Source organism: Rhinopithecus bieti, unplaced genomic scaffold (genome assembly GCF_001698545.2).
Source record: "Rhinopithecus bieti isolate Rb0 unplaced genomic scaffold, ASM169854v2 scaffold_74680, whole genome shotgun sequence".
Classification (NCBI taxonomy): domain Eukaryota; kingdom Metazoa; phylum Chordata; class Mammalia; order Primates; family Cercopithecidae; genus Rhinopithecus; species Rhinopithecus bieti.
In genome coordinates this window covers 736,685-755,937 of record NW_016828033.1, presented here as the reverse complement: position 1 = coordinate 755,937, position 19,253 = coordinate 736,685, and the positions used below count along the sequence as shown (strand labels likewise).

Sequence of the window (19,253 nt, the reverse complement as noted above, 5' to 3'; positions counted from 1 at the left end):
GCAAAATCCCATATCTACTAAAAATACAAAAAGAAAAAAAAAATTAACTGGGCATGGTGGCAAGCGCCTGTAATCCCAGCTACTTAGGAGGCTGAGGCAGGAGAATCGCTTGAACCTGGGAAGCAGAGGTTGCAGTGAGCTGAGATCACGCCAATGCACTCCAGCCTGGGTGACAAGAGCAAAACTATTTCAAAAAAAAAAAAAAATGGTGTTTTAGGAAAACAAATCTGATGCTGTGCAGAATGAATTAGAGAGTGAAAATTTAGATCCACAAATCAGTTAGGAGAAGGCCAGGCACGGTGGCTCACACCTGTAATCCCAGCACTGTGGAAGACTGAGGTGGGCAGATCATCTGAGGTCAGGAGTTCAAGACCAGCCTGGCCAACATGGCAAAACCCCATCTCTACTTAAAATACAAAAAAAAAAAATTATCCAGCCATGGTAGCACACTCCTGTAGTTTCAGCTACTTGGGAGGCTAAGGCAGGAGAATCACTTGAATCCGAGAGGTAGAGGTTGCAGTGAGCCAAGATTGTGCCACTGCACTCCAGCCTGGGCAACAGAGCGAGATTCCATCTCAAAAAAAAAAAAAGAAAGAAAGAAAGAAAAAGAAAAAGAAAAAAAAATCAGTTAGGAGAATATTTCAGCAATTCCGGAATGAGGACATAAGAAGCCAAAGGTGGTATCAGTTGTAATGAAAAAGAATGTGAGAAACATTGAAGTGGAAATAATCAGCAGGAGCAGGCAACTAACTGGATGTGAGGGAAAGAAAAAAGTTGTCGGCCGGGCGCGGTGGCTCAAGCCTGTAATACCAGCACTTTGGGAGGCCAAGACGGGCGGATCACAAGGTCAGGAGATCGAGACCATCCTGGCTAACCCGGTAAAACCCCGTCTCTACTAAAAAATACAAAAAACTAGCCGGACGAGGTGGCGGGCGCCTGTAGTCCCAGCTACTTGGGAGGCTGAGGCAGGAGAATGGCGTGAACCCAAAAGGTGGAGCTTGCAGTGAGCTGAGATCTGGCCACTGCACTCCAGCCTGGGCGACAGAGCCAGCCCCCGTCTCAAAAAAAAAAAAAAAAAAGTTGTCAAAGATGAGCAAGGGCTTCAAGCCTTTGTGACTAGAAGATCATTGCTGTCATTCTTTCAGGTGTTCATTTGGCAAATATGTATTAAGCATACAGCGGGTACAGAAATGAATAGTAAAAACTTGTATTTAAAAGCTCACAATCCAGTAGGAGATAAATGTAATTTCTAACCAGGTAAAATGTGAAAGGGCCTTAAGAGAGGTACACATGCTATCAGTGGCAGAGTGAAAAACCACTGGAAGAAGCCAGAAGGACTAGTTGCACTGCAGGAGTGACTGCAAAATAATATATGCCCAGTAAACAGACACACTGCATTTTCCACTCTATCCAAGTGTGAAACACAAAGATCTGCTTAATTGCATTCTGATGATTGGGCTTGGAAAGTGTTGCCAATTTCAGCATTAAAAATACAGCATAGGCCGAGTGCAGTGGCTCACACCTGTAATCCCAGCACTTTGGGAGGCTGAGGCAAGCGGATCACCTGAGGTCATGGTGAAACCCCATCTCTACTAAAAACACAAAAATTAGCCAGGAGTTAGATTGGGGTGGTGGCTCACGCCTGTAATCCCAGCACTTTGGGAGGCCGAGGTGGGCGCACCACGAGGTCAGGAGATGGAGAGCATCCTGGCTAACAAGGTGAAACTCATCTCTACTAAAAATACAAAAAAAAGAAAAAGAAAATTAGCTGGGCGTGGTGGTGGGCGCCTGTAGTCCCAGTTACTCGGGAGGCTAAGGCAGGAGAATGGCGGGAACCCGGGAGGCGGAGCTTGCAGTGAGCTGAGATGGCGCCACTGCACTCCAGCCTGGGCGACAGAGCAAGACCTGTCGCAAAAAAAAAAAAAAAAAAATTAGCCAGGAGTCGTGCCAGGCATCTGTAATTCCAGCTACTCAGGACGCTGAGGCAAGAGAATCGCTTGAACCTGGGAGGCGGAGGTTGCAGTGAGCTGAGATCACGCCCTTGCACTCCAGCCTGGGGGACAAGAGCGAGACTTTGTCTCAAAAACAAACAAACAAAATACAGCATATGGCTGGGCGCAGTGGCTCACGCCTGTAATGCCAGCACTTTGGGAGGCTGAGGTGGGTGGATTACCTGGGGTCAGGAATTCGAGACCAGCCTGGCCAACGTGGTGAAACCTCATCTGTACTAAAAATACACACACACACACACACACACACACACACACACACACAATTAGCTGGACATGGTGGCGGGCGCCTGTAATCCCAGCTACTCGGGAGGCTGAGGCAGGAGAATCACTTGAAACTAGGAAGCAGAGGTTGCAGTGAGCAGAGATCGTGCCACTGTGCTCCAGCCTGGGTGACAGAACAAGCCTCCGTCTCAAAAAAAAAAAAAAAAAAAAAGAAAAAAAAAAAAGAAAAAAGAAAAAAAGAAAAATAAAAAAAATGCAGAGTCTGCTGGGGGAAACATGGAGCTGAATTGGACATCAGAAGAAAGTGGAATTTTGATGTTGATAGATGTTGCTGCTAGAATCCAACAAGGAAGGCCAGACACTGACTTCATAGAACCACAGAGCAGGAGGCAACATTTCATACATATGCACACTTCCTGGTTTGTTTTAGTTCCCAAAGAATTGAAAAATGAAGGTGGGTGGAGGGAGGAAGAGGCAATGAAATATAGTACGTTCCTGAATAAAGGGCATCATCTTAGCAAGTTGAAGTTAGAGAATCTCTTGGTACATATTTATGCAGTCGAGTTTGCGGATTAACTGGACCCTTTGCTTTTTCTTCTTCCATCTGCCTTTTAGGCAATTCATTACTTATTTGAATTTCCACCAGACGGTAGGAGTCAAGAGAAGGAATATTGGATATTAAAAACCGGTTACTGTTAAAGAAGGGTTGCTGTATGGCGACTGACAACAAGAGATATAGCACTTTATTTTGCTGCGTTTTTTTACCACTAATTAATGTGGTTTAACTAATATAGGGAAATGGCCTCAGAATGGATCATTATTTTATCCAATTTTAGAGGGTGCCCTTAAACAAGATGGCAACCTCAGGGGCGTTAACAAGGTGCTGAAGCGGCAGCGATGTAACCTGTTGCCTCGACACCGGGCTGGAGTGGGAGGACTCACCGCTAAGGGTTCAGAACCGATTTTCAACCAGTCACGCCCTTCTCAAAGATGGCCGACCTCACTTCCCTCACGCAACATGGACGTTTTTCAGACACTTCCTGTGAATTTGAGGTTACTCTGATCTAGGACTACTTGCATGACCAAAGCCAAGATGGCAGGTACGCCCTTTAACAATTTAAGGTTAGTGAAGCCATCTATTTTCCCAACCCCCTTCGTGAAAATGGTCTTTCCCATCTGGCTCTTCTTTTTGGAGGCGTGGTTGCCAGCAGTCAAAATGGCTCCTTTCGGGAATAGATTTAATAGGAAGTGAAGCTATGACGGCGAGGCGTTGCCCGACCTATCTTTGCTAGGCGTTCTCAGAGTTAGTTCTTTCTGCCCACACTAGACATGGCGCTTGCCAGCGTGTTGGAGAGACCGCTACCGGTGAACCAGCGCGGGTTTTTCGGACTCGGGGGTCGTGCAGATCTGCTGGATCTAGGTCCAGGGAGTCCCAGTGATGGGCTGAGCCTGGCCGCGCCCGGCTGGGGTGTCCCAGAAGAGCCAGGAATCGAAATGCTTCATGGAACAACCACCCTGGCCTTCAAGGTGCGGAGCCAGCCCCCTTGCCAGGCTGATTATTGAACGCCCGCGACTTGCCTGGCCTCCCAGCCTGACCAGAGTTTGCGGTGGCCTTGGCCACCAACCCAGGCGGAGGCGCGGTCCTCTCGTTCGGACCGCAGCAGTTTTGCTGTCTCATTGACCCAGGAGGCCCCTGTCTTTGCTCTGGTTGGAGAGGGTGGCGGTGGGGCCGGGGGTAAGTTGGGGAAGGAAGCTGAGGCCTCTTGGGTTGATTCCTAGGCGACCCCAGGTTCCTGCTGTTCAGGATCTTCTAGCTGGGAAAGGGGAAAGGCCGCAACAAAAATGAACCTTGGCCGAGGGAAGGCTATTGTAACCGTTTACCAAAGTTTTGGAAACTGGGCGGCCCCTCAAGGCAAGGGTAACCGAAACTGGCATAAAGGGGAAACTGGGTTCCTCATCTATAAAATGATTTTCTTTTTGTTTTTGAGACAGGGCTTCGCCCTGTCGCTCAGGCTGGAGTGCAATAGTGCCAGCGCCTCAGCCTCCAGAGTAGCTGAGACTATAGGCACACACCACCACGACAGGCTAAGTTTTTTACTTTTTGTAGAGATGGATCTCCCTGTGTTGCCCAGGCTGGTCTCCAGCACCTGGCCTCAAGCGATCCTCCCGCCTTGGCCTCCCAAAATGCCGAGATTACAGGAGTGAGCCACCACGCCCATCCTATAAAATGAATTTAATATGAGTTATATCCAGGTAAAGGGAGTGAGATGTGAAGCTTAGGTGATATTAATATATGGGGAAGTAGAGAAGTATACTGTGAAGTGTAAAAGGGTAGAGAAAGAGATGTGCTGGGTTTGGACTGATGCAAAAAGAAGTATGGTAGGAGTGTTTTTGTGGTCTTATGTGGCCTGTTTTGTATTTTCCTCTGATCTTAACAGTTCCGCCATGGAGTCGTAGTTGCAGCTGACTCCAGGGCTACAGCGGGTGCTTACATTGCCTCCCAGACGGTGAAGAAGGTGATAGAGATCAACCCATACCTGCTAGGCACCATGGCTGGGGCGCAGCGGATTGCAGCTTCTGGGAACGGCTGTTGGCGCGGCAATGTCGAATCTATGAGCTTCGAAATAAGGAACGCATCTCTGTAGCAGCTGCCTCCAAACTGCTTGCCAACATGGTGTATCAGTACAAAGGCATGGGGCTGTCCATGGGCACCATGATCTGTGGCTGGGATAAGAGAGGCCCTGGTGAGTTAAGCTGCAACCACATTATCCTTGGGCTGACACTACAGAGAGGAGGAGTTGTATGGACAGATGAATTAAAGGGTTTGATGTCAATGCTGAGGAAGTGTAATTAGGTCCTTAGCCCTTCTTTCTCTCTCTCTCTTTTTTTTTTTTTTTTTTTTTTTTTCGAGACTGTATCTCATTCTGTCGCTCAGACTGGAGTGCAGTGGCATGATCTTAGCTCACTGCAGCCTCCACCCCTAGGATTAAGCGAATCTCAGCTTCCTGAGTAGCTGGGATTACAGGCACCCATCACCATACCTGGTTAGTTTTTGTTTTGGTTTTGGTTTTTGGTTTTTTTTGAGACGGAGTTTCGCTCTTGTCACCTAGGCTGGAGTGCAATGGTGCAATCTTGGCTTATTTCAACCTCCACCTCCGGGATTCAAGCGATTCTCCTGCCTCTGCCCCCCAAGTAGCTGGGATTATAGGCATGCACCACCACACCTGGCTAATTTTGTATTTTAGTAGAGATGGGGGTTTGCCATCTTGGTCAGGCTGGTCTCGAACTCCTGACCTCAGGTGATCCACCCTCCTCGGCCTCCCAAAGGACTGGGATTACAGTCGTGAGTCACTGTGCCTGGCCTTATTTTTGTGTTTTTAGTAGAGATGGGATTTCACCATGTTTGCCAAGCTGGTATCGAATGCACATGATCCACTGACCTTGGCTTTGGCCTCCCAAAGTGCTGGGATTACAGATATGAGCCACCACACCCAGCCTGTTCCTTCTCTTTTTTCAAGGAAGGCACTGTAGTATAGGAAAAGGGATGGAGTTAAATCAGCTGTGTCATTGACTACCTGTTTGACAGTGGGCATGCATATTTTCTCAGCCTCTGTTTTATCATCTGTTATATTGGTTAAGTGAGGTAACAAATGTAAACCTACTAGTATAGTGTCTGGCTCATAATTTTCCATCTGTGCTCTCTCCTATAAAATAAGACCCAGAGGCCAGGCGTGGTGGGTCATACTTGTAATCCCAGCACTTTAGGAGGCTGAGGCAGGTGGATCACCTGAGGTCAGGAATTCAAGACCGGCCTGGCCAACGTGGCGAAACCCTGTCCCTACTAAAAATACAAAAATTAGCCCGGCATGGTGGCAGGCACCTGTAATCCCAGCTACTCAGGAGGCTGAGGCACGAGAATCGCTTGAACCCGGTAGGTGGATGTTGCAGTGAGCAGAGATCATGCCACTGCACTCCAGCCTGGGCAACAGAGTGAGACTCTGTCTCAAAAAAAAAAAAAAAAAGAATTTAAGAATTTGTTGAATCCTACATGTAGCAGTAGTGCTTCAAGTGTTCATTGGCCATGTGTGGCTTGTGGCTACTGTATTGGACTCTAATATATGGTTGTCCCTCAAAAGTTAGTCATTTCTCTTCTGTATTTTTTCTTTTCTTTCTTTCTTTTTTTTTTTTTGAAACGAAGTTTTGCTCTTGTCGCCTAGTCTGGAGTGCAATGGCATTGTCTCGGCTCACTGCAACCTCTGCCTCCTGGGTTCAAGTGATTCTCCTGCCGCAGCCTCCCAAGTACCTGGGATTACAAGCGCCCGCCACCATGCCCAGCTAATTTTGTATTTTTAGTAGAGATGGGGTTTCACCATGTTGGCCAGGCTGGTCTCAAAATCCTGACCTCAGGTGTTTCGCCTGCCTCAGCCTCCCAAAGTGCTAGGATTAAAGGTGTGAGCCACTGCACCCGGCCTCTTCTCCTTTTTTCTTTAGAGAGTCTTTGGCCTAGAAGGAGCCTTTTGGGCTCCTCTCTTTTTTTGGGCGGGGTGGGTATGGAGTCTCACTCTTGTTGCCCTGGCTGGAGTGCAGTGGCGCAATCTCAGCTTACTGCAATCTCCGCCTCCCAGGTTCAAGTGATTCTCCTGCCTCAACCTCCCATGTAGCTGAGACTACAGTCATGTGCCACCATGCCCATCTAATTTTTGTATTTTTAGTAGAGACAGGGTTTCACCATGTTGGCCAGGCTGGTCTTGAACTCCTGACCTCAGGTGATCTGCCCACCTCAGCCTGCCAAAGTGTTGAGATTACAGGGGTGAGCCATGCGCCCAGTCCTGGGCTCATTTCTTTTATAATCACCCTTAACCATCGTGCTAGGTCCTGTTCTATCATCTCTGAAAATAAGTTCCTTAGCCTGTTTTTCCTTTCCAGCATTTAAGAAACTTGCCAGAAAGTTCGACTTTGTATTTGATGTCATTTCCTCACCAGCCAGTTTTGAATTGTCCCTTTAGTAAAGTTGGAGTATAGCTAGTCACTTTCTACTTTTCCCTTCCATATGCTTGAAAATAATTATTCTTTCCTCCTTTTTTTTTGCTTCATTAATTTACCTGCTTACTAAATACCTAGTTACCTTGTGGAACAATTATAGGATACCTACCACTTTTTCACTTGCTTTCAAATGAGAATAGAAAGGGATGTAGGGAGTATCTGCTTACTACCCAATGGAGGATGAAAGGAAATTAAAAACAATGTGAGAGAGGAGCTCAGTTTGTTACTTTGGAAACTGAGATGCTATTCTCTGAAAGGTGGGAAAAGACAGTTCCATACATTTTACATGATCCAGGGAAGCATTTTGGAATTGTTGCTTTGAACCCTTAACTGGTGGATTTGTTCTAGGTGATGGAAACAGTGTAAGAGAGTACAGGGACTGGGTAGCAAGGAAAATCCAGGGAGACTGAGCATCATTTAAATAGTACTTTCAAGAGGCCTTCCTGACTACCCCGTCCCATTCATTGTGAGTCAGCCCCTTGCCTCATATTACAGTTGGTCCTTGAGCAACATGGATTTGAATCACTCAGGTCCACTTATACGCAGATATTTTTCAACCTAATTCTGATTGAAAATACACATTCCCAGAATTTGAAACCCGAATATACAGAAGGCCAATTTATTTATTTATTTATTTATTTTGGGGGTGGAGTTTTGCTCCTGTCACCCAGGCTGGAGTGCAATGGCGCGATCTCGGCTCACTGCAACCTCCGCCTCCTGGGTTCAAGTGATTCTCCTGTCTCAGCCTCCCGAGTAGCTGGGAGTACAGGTACCCACCACCCTGCCAGCTAACTTTTATGTTTTTAGTAGAGACAGGGTTTTACCATGTTGGCCAGGCTGGTCTTAAACTCCTGACCTCAGGTGATCCACCTGCCTCAGCCTCCCAAAGTGCTGGGATTACAGGCGTGAGCCACCACACCCGGCCAACTTTTCATATATTCAGGTTCTGCAGGGCCAACTTTGGGACTTGAGTATGCATAGATTTTGGTATATGCAGGGGTCTTGGGACGAATCCCCTTCATATACAAAAGGACGACTGTACTTAACCCAAGGCTGAATAAGATAAAAATTTTTTTTGTGAGACGGAGTCTCGCTCTGTCACCCAGGCTGGAGTGCAGTGGCACGAACTCTGCTCACTGCAAGGTCGGCCTTCCAGGTTCACGCCATTCTCCTGCCTCAGCCTCCTGCGTAGCTGGGACTACAGGCACTCGCCACCATGCCTGGCTAATTTTTTGTATTTTTAGTAGAGACGGGGTTTCACCGTGTTAGCCAGGATGGTGTCAATCTCCTGACCCCGTGATCCACCTGCCTCAGCCTCCCAAAGTACTGGGATTACAAGCGTGAGCCACCACGCCCGGCCTGATAAATACCATTTTTAAAAGAACCAGTTGGCTGGGCGCGGTGGTTCACGCCTGTAATCTCAGCACTTTGGGAGGCCGAGACAGGTGGATCACCTGAGGTCAGGAGTTCCAGACCAGCCTGACCAACATGGTGGAACCCTGTCTCTACTAAAAATACAAAATTGTGGTGGCACATGCCTGTAAACCCAGCTACTCAGGGAGATGAGGCAGGACAACCACTTGAACCTGGGAGGCAGAGGTTGCAGTAAGCTGAGATCGTGCCATTGCACTCCAGCTTGCGAAGGAAATGAGCAAAACTTTGTCTCAAAAATCAGTCAGTCAATCAATAAAAAGAACCAGTCAAATGCTGAAGGAGTTTTGAGGAGGAAGAGATTACTTATGATGGGAGGAATTAGGGAAGACTTCATGGATTGGTGGTAGTTGTCCTGGATGTGAAAAAGGGAAAGGGAACATAACAAAGAAAGGGAGGAAAGAAGCATGAAGCTTTTGAGGAGTAACTGAAAGTCCAGTTTAATTGGAACTAAGTGGGTGAAGGGGAATAGTGAGCCAAAAAGCCAGAAGGGTACGATGGAACCAGATGGTGACCCCCCTAGGCAAGAGCATGGCAGTGGGGCTGAGAAGGGGCCAGAGAAAGCAGTAAAGTAGACATGAGAATCACCTGAACCTGAAAACCAATAAGGGCAGTGGTGCTCGAGCTGGCTTGCATTAGAATCACCTGGAGGACTTAAAAAAAGTTCCATACCTGTTTCCCACCCCACACCAATTATAAAAAACACCTAGGGTAAGTCCTATGCATTTTTGAAAAAAATCTTTGTTAGATGACTAGTGCACAGTGAGATGTGAGAACCACTAAAATAGGAAAAAGAGTAGTGATGCCATTGGCAGAATTTCAGAAGACAGGAGGAAGCGTGGGTTAGTGGCGCACAAGAGAGATGAGTTTGGTAGGTAATGGAGAACCACTGGTATCTAAGTTTAGGAAGTATGAATCTGAACTTGATGACAAAGGCATTCAGCTGGAGGGATCCAGTAGGCAGTTGGGATTGAACACTTTGTCTAAATTTTCATCTGTACCAAAAGTTAGCTAGTTTTTTCATAAAGGGCCAAATAGTAAATATTTTAGGCCTGCAGGCCTAAATCTTTATCTCAAATACTTAATGTTTTGTTTTTCTAAGACCACCAGAGCAGGTACAAAAGAACCAGCGACTAGGCAAGGGTAGGAGCAAAACTGCAAGTTTATTTTGGTCACCTAGCTTCAAGGGAAGAAGGTGGGTAGGGAGAGGTCTGTTGGCCCCGACAAAAGGGGCCCCGGAGTCACCCGTACAGCTCTTGGACGGAGTTCCAACAGTCCCGACCACAGTGGGGAACCGACCGCAGTGGGGAAGCTGGGAAGTCTGCGCGGTGGCGATCCCCCAGAGCGGCTTTTCTAGGAGTGGTGAGGGGCGATAGGCGGAGGCACGGCGTGTCCGGGGGCGTTCGGCAGCTGGACCAAGGTAAAATCTTGGCTCTTTGGATTGACATCACCTGGCGCATGCCTAGTTGGTCTGCACCTTCCCGGGTCCCGGACTGGATTTCCCGCGCGCGGGAAAAGTTGGGGGGGATGAGAACCCGGGAAGTGCCGCCATTCTTCCTCCGTTCATCCAAACACTTAACTCTGCTGGTGTTGCACAAAACAACCATAGACAGTATGGAAACAGTGGCTGTGTTCCAATAACATTTTAATTACAAAAATAAAGGCAGTTGGCCTGGCCAAACCCTGTTCTATACCAGCAATAGAAATATAATGTGAGCCATATTTGTAATTTTACATTTTATACTAGCTACATTTTTTAAATTAAAAAGAAAAAAATTAATTTCAACATATTTTGTTTAACCTAATAAATCCAAAATATTATGTCAGCAGGTAGTACTAGTTCATTTCAAATGCTCAACTAGTCCCGTGTGGCTAGTGGCTACCATATGGACAGTGCAGGTCTTTACAATATGATTACGAACTCTAGGCTTTATTATCCTCCTGTGTAAAGTATGTCTTGTTCTCCAGATATTTTAAACTCTTTGAGTTCTGGGATTATGGAATTTGTTTTTCTGTCACACAGGCTGGAGTGCAGTGGCATAATCACAGCTCACTGTGATCTCAACCTCCTGGGCTCAAGTGACTGGCATTGTGGGGTCTTTTGGTGGGTGAATGGGGATTATGTTTTGTTTGTTTCTTGAGACAGAGTTTCACTCTTGTTGCCCAGGCTGGAGTGCAATGGTGCAATCTCGGCTCACTGGAACCTCCACCTCCCAAGTTCAAGTGATTCTCCTGCCTCAGCCTCCTGAGTAGCTGGGATTACCGGCATGCGCCACCATGCCCGGCTAATTTTGTATTTTTAGTAGAGACAGGGTTTCTCCATGTTGGTCAGGCTTGTCTTGAACTCCCAACCTCAGGTGACCCACTTGCCTCGGCCTCCCAAAGTGCTGGGATTACAGGCTTGAGCCACTGCACCTGGCTGGGGATTATGTTTTAAATGTTATCTTTAACAGTGTCTGAAGTTCTGTGCTTGAAACCTAAGTCATTTGGAATATACTTGCTTTGTGGGTGTGCTGAGAGGATCGGCAACATGGCAAGGTAGTTACCATAATGTAAGGTGAGATGGGGTGGTATGTTGTAGAATCCTGGAGTCTTAATATTAAATTTTATTCCTTCAGGTTTTTTTTTTTTTTCTGAAGACAGCATCTCAGTCTGTTGCCCAAGTTGGAGTGTGGTGGTGTGACTATAGCTCACTGCAGCCTGCACCTCCTGAGCTCAAACAGTCCTCCTGTTTCAACCTCCCACAGACATGCACCACCACACCCAGCTAGCTTTTAAAATAATAATAATAATTTCATAGAAGTCCTATCTTGTATTTATGTTGGCTTCCCTGGGTTTCTCTTTTTTTAATATATATTATTTATTTATTATTATTTTATTTTGAGACAGAATTTCGCTCTTGTTGCCCAGGCTGGAGTGCAATGGCGTGATCTTGGCTCACCACAACCTCTGCCTCCCAGGTTCAAGTGATTCTCCTGCCTCAGCCTCCCGAGTAGCTGAAATTATAGGCATGTGCCACCATGCCCGGCAAATTTTGTATTTTTAGTAGAGACGGGGTTTCTTCATGTTGGTCAGGCTGGTCTCGAACTCTTGACCTCAGGTGATCTGCCCACCTCAGCCTCCCAAAGTGCTGGGATTACAGGTGTGAGCCACCTTGCCTGACCTACTTTTTTATTTTTTAAATTTTATTCTAGGTTTTAAGAGAACTGCTAACAGGGCGAGGTGGCTCATGCCTATAATCCTAGCACTTTGGGAGTCTGAGGAGGGCAGGTCCCCAGAGGTCAGGAGTTCAAGACCAGCCTGACCAACATGGTGAAATCCCATATCTACTAAAAATACAAAAATTAGCTGGGCATGGTTGCGAGCACCTGTAATCCCAGCTACCTGGGAAGCTGAGGCAGGAGGATCACTTTAACCCGGGAGGTGGAGGTTGTGGTGTGCCGAGATGGCACCATTGCACTCCAGCCTGGGCAACAAGAGTGAAACTCCATTTCAAAATAAAAGAACTACTGCCTTGACATATGAATTAGATATCAAAAGGGGTGATCTTTTTTTTTTTTTCCTGCTAACCTGATCTCCCTTTCCAGGCCTCTACTACGTGGACAGTGAAGGGAACCGGATCTCAGGGGCCACCTTCTCTGTAGGTTCTGGCTCTGTGTATGCGTATGGGGTCATGGATCGGGGCTATTCCTATGACCTGGAAGTGGAGCAGGCCTATGATCTGGCCCGTCGAGCCATCTACCAAGCCACCTACAGAGATGCCTACTCAGGAGGTGCAGTCAACCTCTACCACGTGCCAGAGGATGGCTGGATCCGAGTCTCCAGTGACAATGTAGCTGATCTACATGAGAAGTACAGTGGCTCTACTCCCTGAAAGAGGGTGGATACAGCTGCTTGTGTTTCTTGAGATGACTGTCATTGGTAATATGGATACAGTGACCCATCCCCCATCCTATTTATAGTGGAAGGGCCTTCAATTGTATCAATACTTTGAGTTCTGGCACATTGACCTGTATGTGTTACCAGTCATTAATGAGCTGCTGCAGAAGTGACTATTTGTTTTACTTTCTTGGATGTTAACATTACACTACTCACTACTCAACCTCAGCCTGTGTTGCGTCTTTTGTCACACTGTCCCTCCTCCAAGCACTTTTCGGTCAAATAAGCCAGGACAGTGGGAAGGAAGTGACTGTAATTACAGGAAACAGTGGTGTGAAGACATTGTCTAGTGAATACATTAACATCCCCACTCATGAAGCTAATAACGGAGAAGGAGAGAGAGGGAGGGAGGAGGGAGACACTTCTCGATTCGGTTTACAAAGAGATGAAAAGTTGATGAGGTGGAAAGATGCACAGGGCTGTACCAGGCAGGGCTCCAGGGGAAAAGGCTGTCACCCTGTGGTGAGGGAGGGGAGGCTGAGGCTACTTGCAGAGCTGAAGGGTGAGGAGGGTAAATCTTGACTTTTAAACCAACTGGGAAGGGAAGGCTTGGACCCTGGGAAGGGGAGGGCAAAGAAGCGGCTGTGAAAGCAGTAGTAACCACAAGGTTGGTGATCCTTGTCCTTTTGGTCCTCTGGTGCATATGTGTGGAGAGGAGAGGGTAGTGATGGGGAGTTTATAGCCCCCTGGTCAGGAAGCAGCACTAAATTGTCAATGGAATATGTGGGTGGGGAAGAGGCCCTGCTGAGAGCACAGAGATGGCTGATTCATCACACCCAGCACTACTGGGGTTGGGGGGAGTTCCCAAGCTATGGTGGCAGCAGATGGCAAGGCCTTCTGTTAAGGAGAAGACAGGAGATAGAGGAGGTTGGTGGGAGAAACCTTTAAAACATGGGAGTGGAGGACACAAACAATACCACCTTGTATTTAGCCAGAAGGCAGAAAGTGGTTGGTGAAGGTGACAACCCAGTGTCATGTTTTGAGACTGAGAGGTTTGGAGGAGTCATTCGTAGAAGAAGAGGGGTAAGCCTGCCTCCCCTGTACTGCGGCTACCTTCCCTTCCCCCTCAGCCTTGTGCAGTCTTTGTATTGATTGATGAGGGCTGTTGGCCAGGAACTGATCAGTCTTGTTAATTGCATTTGTCAAATGCAGGGAAATTGGGAATTAGTGAAATCGGAGAAGGGGGTTTGGAAAACAAATGACATGCCTAAGGAGATTTTTTGCAGAAAAGTATCTTAGGAGCCCCTGGAGTCAGGGAGCTGCTAGTGTGGACTCAGACTACACGGTTGAAATAGGCAAGAGCTGGTCCGGGCGCAGTGGCTCAGGCTTGTAATCCCAGCACCAGCACTTTGGGAGGCTGAGGCGGGCAGATCACTTGAGGCCAGGAGTTTGAGACCAGCCTGGCCAACATGGTGAAACCTGTCTCTACTAAAAATAGACAAAAAATTAGCTGGGTGTGGTAGTGGGTACCTGTAATCCCAGCTACTTGGGAGGCTGAGGCAGGAAGATTCCTTGAACCCAGAGGCAGAGGTTGCAGTGAGCCGAGATCGTGCCATTGCATTCCAGCCTGGGCAACAAAAACAAAGTTCCATCTCAAAAAAAAAAAGAGAGCGAAAGAAATAGGCAGGACCCAAGCTACATCTTCCTTCTCATAGACTGTTGGGAAATGGTTAGCTGCGTGAGAAGCACAGGTACAGTCATCTTCCTCTCACTTAGGACAATGGTTTGCAGATCAAAAAAAAAAAGCACTCTTAGGAGAAATCCCAATGCCTGAAGAAAATCAGAGGTTGAAGTTGAGCTGAGAGGTCCAGAGCCTCAAGCACGGAGCTTCCCCATCCAGTCACTCCCTGCAGCACCCTTTGTTAGCCCTATACACATACATAGTCCCTGGCACTTCTTGGAACCTCAAGGAACACAATTTGAAAACCCCTTCCCTGGGAAATAGCCTTAAGGATAGAAAGATAATTGAAGATTGGAATTTCCTTACATGACCCCAGAGAGCATAATACCCCAGCTTTGGTCCATGAACAGAAAATTCATTCTGGAGAGAAGAGATGATCTTGAAACAATGCAACCCTTTGCCCTGTTTCTGTCTCACACTTTGCTTTGGCAGTGGTTTAGCTGTTTAACGGAAACACCTCTTCTGCACTGGCAGAGTCCTTATGTTAGAAGAGAAAATGCATGTTCCATTCTGGCATATCCCTGTTGATCTACCTTCCTGGGTCTTGGGTAAAAGACGCATTTAATGGAAGAGCTCAATTTGTGGTAGGTTTTTCCGGGAAGAAAGTAGAACAGAGGTAGAGAAAACTGCAAGTCTGTAGGCTAGTGGTATCCACCTGTGCATCTGTGATTTCTTGCTGACGGTTACTGGGGGGAAATTGGCTTTGCAGCGATGTTGTGTGTCTCTGCTTGTGTGGGGATGATGGATGCCACATAGGATTGGAGAGATGCTTTTGAGTGGAGTGTACCAGTTCAGGGACTCCCATCAGATTCATTTCCCAGTGCAGTCCTCTTGACAAAGGATGATGGAAAAGAAATTGCCTTAAATAGCTGGAAGATTAATTTCTCTCGGCAGTTCCCAGGCGTCCAAGGGACTGGGCTCTTTAAGTGATGTCTGACAATTTCTCTTCCCTCAACAGATAACTCAGTAACACCAAAATCTGGCTCCTCGGGGTAGGTGATGGGACTAATCTGATTAAATAGGGAGCAAATACTCCTGGAGTCCCCTTGCTTTCTCTTGCTAGCCTTCCAGTATCTGCACACCAGGCAAGGGAGGGCTGTGGGGAGTAGCAGTGCACTGCGGGGTGAGTAGAATGTTCATGAAGGAAGGTGAAAAGGTAGGTGAGGATGTGGGGGAGGAGGGGGAAGGGCACAGTTAATGCAAATCAAAGACTGAAGCATAATAGTTACTGAGTGTTCCTCTTTAGGCAAAACCAGAAGGTCAATGTCTCTTGATATCCTCCTCAGCTAGCAAATGAGAAAACTGTCAAAGCCATTTGGGGAGTGTAAGGTCACATCCTCTGAGGGGAAATAAAACAACTGATTTATTCTGGCCCATGGATTCTATGTGGTCTGTTAGGGGACAGAAGCAAGAGGTGGGATGAAAAGAGAATAAAGTAGAAAAAAAAGGTGGATGGAAATTTTGAGGGGAGCATTTCTCTTGTGTCAGGAGTAACAAGGATAGGATGATTGGGTTAGGAGAGAATCTACATAATCATACCTAATTTTAATTGGTTACATTTAGATTTTAATTTTCTTTTATTTTTATTTGTTTTGTTAGATCTTCCCCTGACCTGCTCCTGGGGCTATAACAGATATGGACTTTGAAACTGTATAGAGTGTAGAGCAGTGCTCTATAATTTAAAATATACATATATTGCAACCAAGCGTCCCTGCTGTTTTGTGTTTGTTTCTTTTTTTGTTGTTGTTGTTGTTGTTGTTGTTGTTGAGACAGAGTCGTGCTCGTGGCCCAGGCTGGAGTGGTACAGTGGCCGGATCTCAGCTCACTGCAAGCTCTGCCTCCCGGGTTTATGCCATTCTCCTGCCTCAGCCTCCCGAGTAGCTGGGACTACAGGCCCCGCCACGTCGCCCGGCTAGTGTTTTGTATTTTTTAGTAGAGACGGGGTTTCACCATGTTAGCCAGGATGGTCTCGATCTCCTGACCTCGTGATCCGCCCATCTCGGCCTCCCAAAATGCTGGGATTACAGGCTTGAGCCACCGCGCCCGGCCTCTTGTTTGTTTTTATAAGTTCTAGTTTCCCTTCAGGAAGCCAGAATCCTATTGGGAAAGCTTTAATTATAGTGGGCAAGAGGGAGTGCAAACATAGCAATCAGAACTGCCCTGATCAGCAGCTGCTGCCACCTTCTGCCTGACCTGGGCCACCCCTCTTTTTCCCCCCAAAGCCAGCCTCCCGTGCTCCCCAGGCCTGGCTTCAGAGACAAGTTCTGGTTTCCAGGAGCTCTGCCCCCACTGAAGCATTTCAATAAAAACATTTCTAAAATGTCCCCTTTGCAGTAGTTAGTGGGTCAAGCAGAAGAAATTCTACGCACGTCAGCTTCTTGGGCTTATTTGACCCAACTCATTTCTCCCAGACGCTTTTGCCTCTGAGTTAGGTGCCAAGCCTAAGTTGGTATTTAACTCTTTATGGTCCAGATTAAGCTGTCATCAGCCATAAAGATATGACCTAGTTTATTTGAAAGGAAATAAGACACCATGGGTTCGACATCTTCTGATACCTCCCGTTTCTTATCCTCGGCCCCATCTTAGGCTGTTCATCCCTTTGCCTCATTCCATGTTTTCTCTCTGCTCTCTCACTTTATAAAAATTATCTTTCCTCTGCAGAGTTTAAATAAAAACCAATCAATCAGTAAACCAAGGGCTGCTTATAGGCTTTAAGGTAACAAGAAAAGGTTATCATTAGCTGCAGGGTACCCAAAAACCTGGTATTATAGAGGAAAATGCTGATGGAATGGCAGAAAGTGAACTAGAGAGAACAAGAGACAAACCAGAGACAAACAGAAAAGCGACTCCCAGGCAGCAAGCACAAGATTGAGCAAAGTGCAGAGGGAGATGTGAACGTGGCAGAGAAAGGTGGATGGAGACATTGACAGGCAGAGCTAGACTGTGAATGGGGGAAGACAGGGAGGGGAGTGGGAAAGGAGACTGAGAAGGGCAGTGATAGAGAGAGTGGGCAGAAAAACAGGGAGGAAGGAAGCGGCTCGAAGCTAATGCACAGTGAAACATGTCCCCCTGGAGACAGATAATTTCTCCAGCCATACGTAATGAACACGTGCCTCTCTGTGTGTTGCCCCTGTACTGTCACAGTCACTTAAATTCTGCAAGAATCTCTCCATGTCTACACCACTTATGCAAGGTTGGAAAGAAGGTTGGGGCTCTCACAATCCCCGTCTCAATCCAGCCAGGCCAAAGACAGAAAATTAGAAACCTCTCTCATAAAAGTTAACAGGGTGAGGGAGGCAGGATCACAGATTCAGTACCTTTGAAAATTTGTTTTTAGGTTCACTAAGAAGCCTTCTCTTCCCACACCTCCATACTCCTTGGACACACGCATCATACACATATAACTCATCCTCTTTTCTCCATACATGCCTGCAGATCAGGGCCAAGGATGCCTAAGTCAGGAGAGGGAAGCCACTACTTCCCAGGGAGACTGAGGAATAGCACATGTGTCAGGTAAGTAGGGAAATAAGTAGGTCCAAGTAGAAGTACATGTAGACTACAAGGCACCAAGGTAGAGGGGATGTTTTTGCACTATTGCAGCTCTTTCTCATTCTAGCCTCAACACTATCAGTATCCCAGGGACATCTATGCACTCTAAGCCTCCCCATGCACACAGAGTTTCACACAATACACAGGCTTTTTTACACAGCAGCTTATCTCCAGCAGTGATGCGTGGTATCGTCTGATTAGAGGGAATCCTCTGAGCACCATGGTTATGTGGGAGGGCTCATAATCACCATGTCTCCCTTGAGTCTTGAGTTTGTGCTCATAGCTTAGTCTTTAGAAAAGAAAGCAATGGAGCATTTTAAACCAACACAACATATTCAGCATAGTCCTGCATTTCCAAGCATCTCCTAAAGAGGAAAAATATGCATAAAGGTGGGTCAATCCAAGTGTGGTCCTTGGCTAGGGGTCAGCACTGTTCTACATCTCATTTAACAGCCTTAGGGCCAGGTGCCATGGTTCACACCTGTAATCCCAACACTTTGGGAGGTCAAGGTAGGAGGATCACTTGAGCTCAGGAGTTCAAGACCATCCTGGGCAAAATAATGAGACCCTCCCCCCCATCTCTACAAAAGATATTAAAATTTAGCCAGGTATGGTGGTACACACCTCTAGTCCCAGCTACTCAGGAGGCTGAGGCGAAAGGATCACTTGAACCTGGGACATGAGGCTGCAGGGAGCCGTAATCGCACCACTGCACTCCAGCCTGGGTGATAGAGTTAGACCCAGTCTCAAACAAAACAAAACAAATAAAAAAACAGCCATAGGCATGTGCCACATCAAAGAGCATCTATGTAGTGTCTCTGGTTGTTTCATGGCATGTCTGCCTGCTTTTTTGGTTAAGCACTATACTGTAGTTTTTATTTGTTACCGCATAGTGTCTAGCATGCTGCGTGCTGTTGGCTACTCAGGAAAGATATATAATAAATGTACTTTTAATAAATGAATTAATGAGGCCAGGTACATTAGCTCACGCCTGTAATCCTAGCACTTTGGGAGGTCGAGGTGGGTGGATCACTTGAGATCAGGAGTTCCAGGCCAGCCTGGCCAACATGGTGAAACTCTGTCTCTACTAAAATACAAAAATTAGCTGGGCGTGGTGGCATGCACCTGTAATCCCAGCTACTCGTGAGGCCGAGGCAGGAGAATCACTTGAACCTGGCAGGCAGAGGCCGCAGTAAGCAGAGATCCCCCCAGCCACTGTACTCCAGCCTGGGCAACAGAGCGAGACTCTGTCTCAAAATAAATAAATAAATAAATAAATAAATAAATAAATAAATAAATAAATAAAATTAATGAATGATTGCTGGGCACGGTGGTTCATGCCTGTAATCCCAGCACTTTGGGAGGCTGAGGCAGGC

The 19,253-nt window shown here is 46.9% G+C and overlaps 1 protein-coding gene across 1 annotated transcript; it reads left to right on the top strand.

Moving 5' to 3' along the window:
- Nucleotides 1-3,210: 3,210 nt before the first annotated feature.
- PSMB5 (proteasome 20S subunit beta 5) lies at nucleotides 3,211-12,815 on the top strand. The gene is given in 4 exon segments (XM_017864287.1): nucleotides 3,211-3,761; nucleotides 4,673-4,787; nucleotides 4,790-4,978; nucleotides 12,296-12,815. Coding segments are annotated over 4 exon segments (789 nt in total). The 5' UTR covers nucleotides 3,211-3,563; the 3' UTR covers nucleotides 12,583-12,815.
- Nucleotides 12,816-19,253: the final 6,438 nt, after the last annotated feature.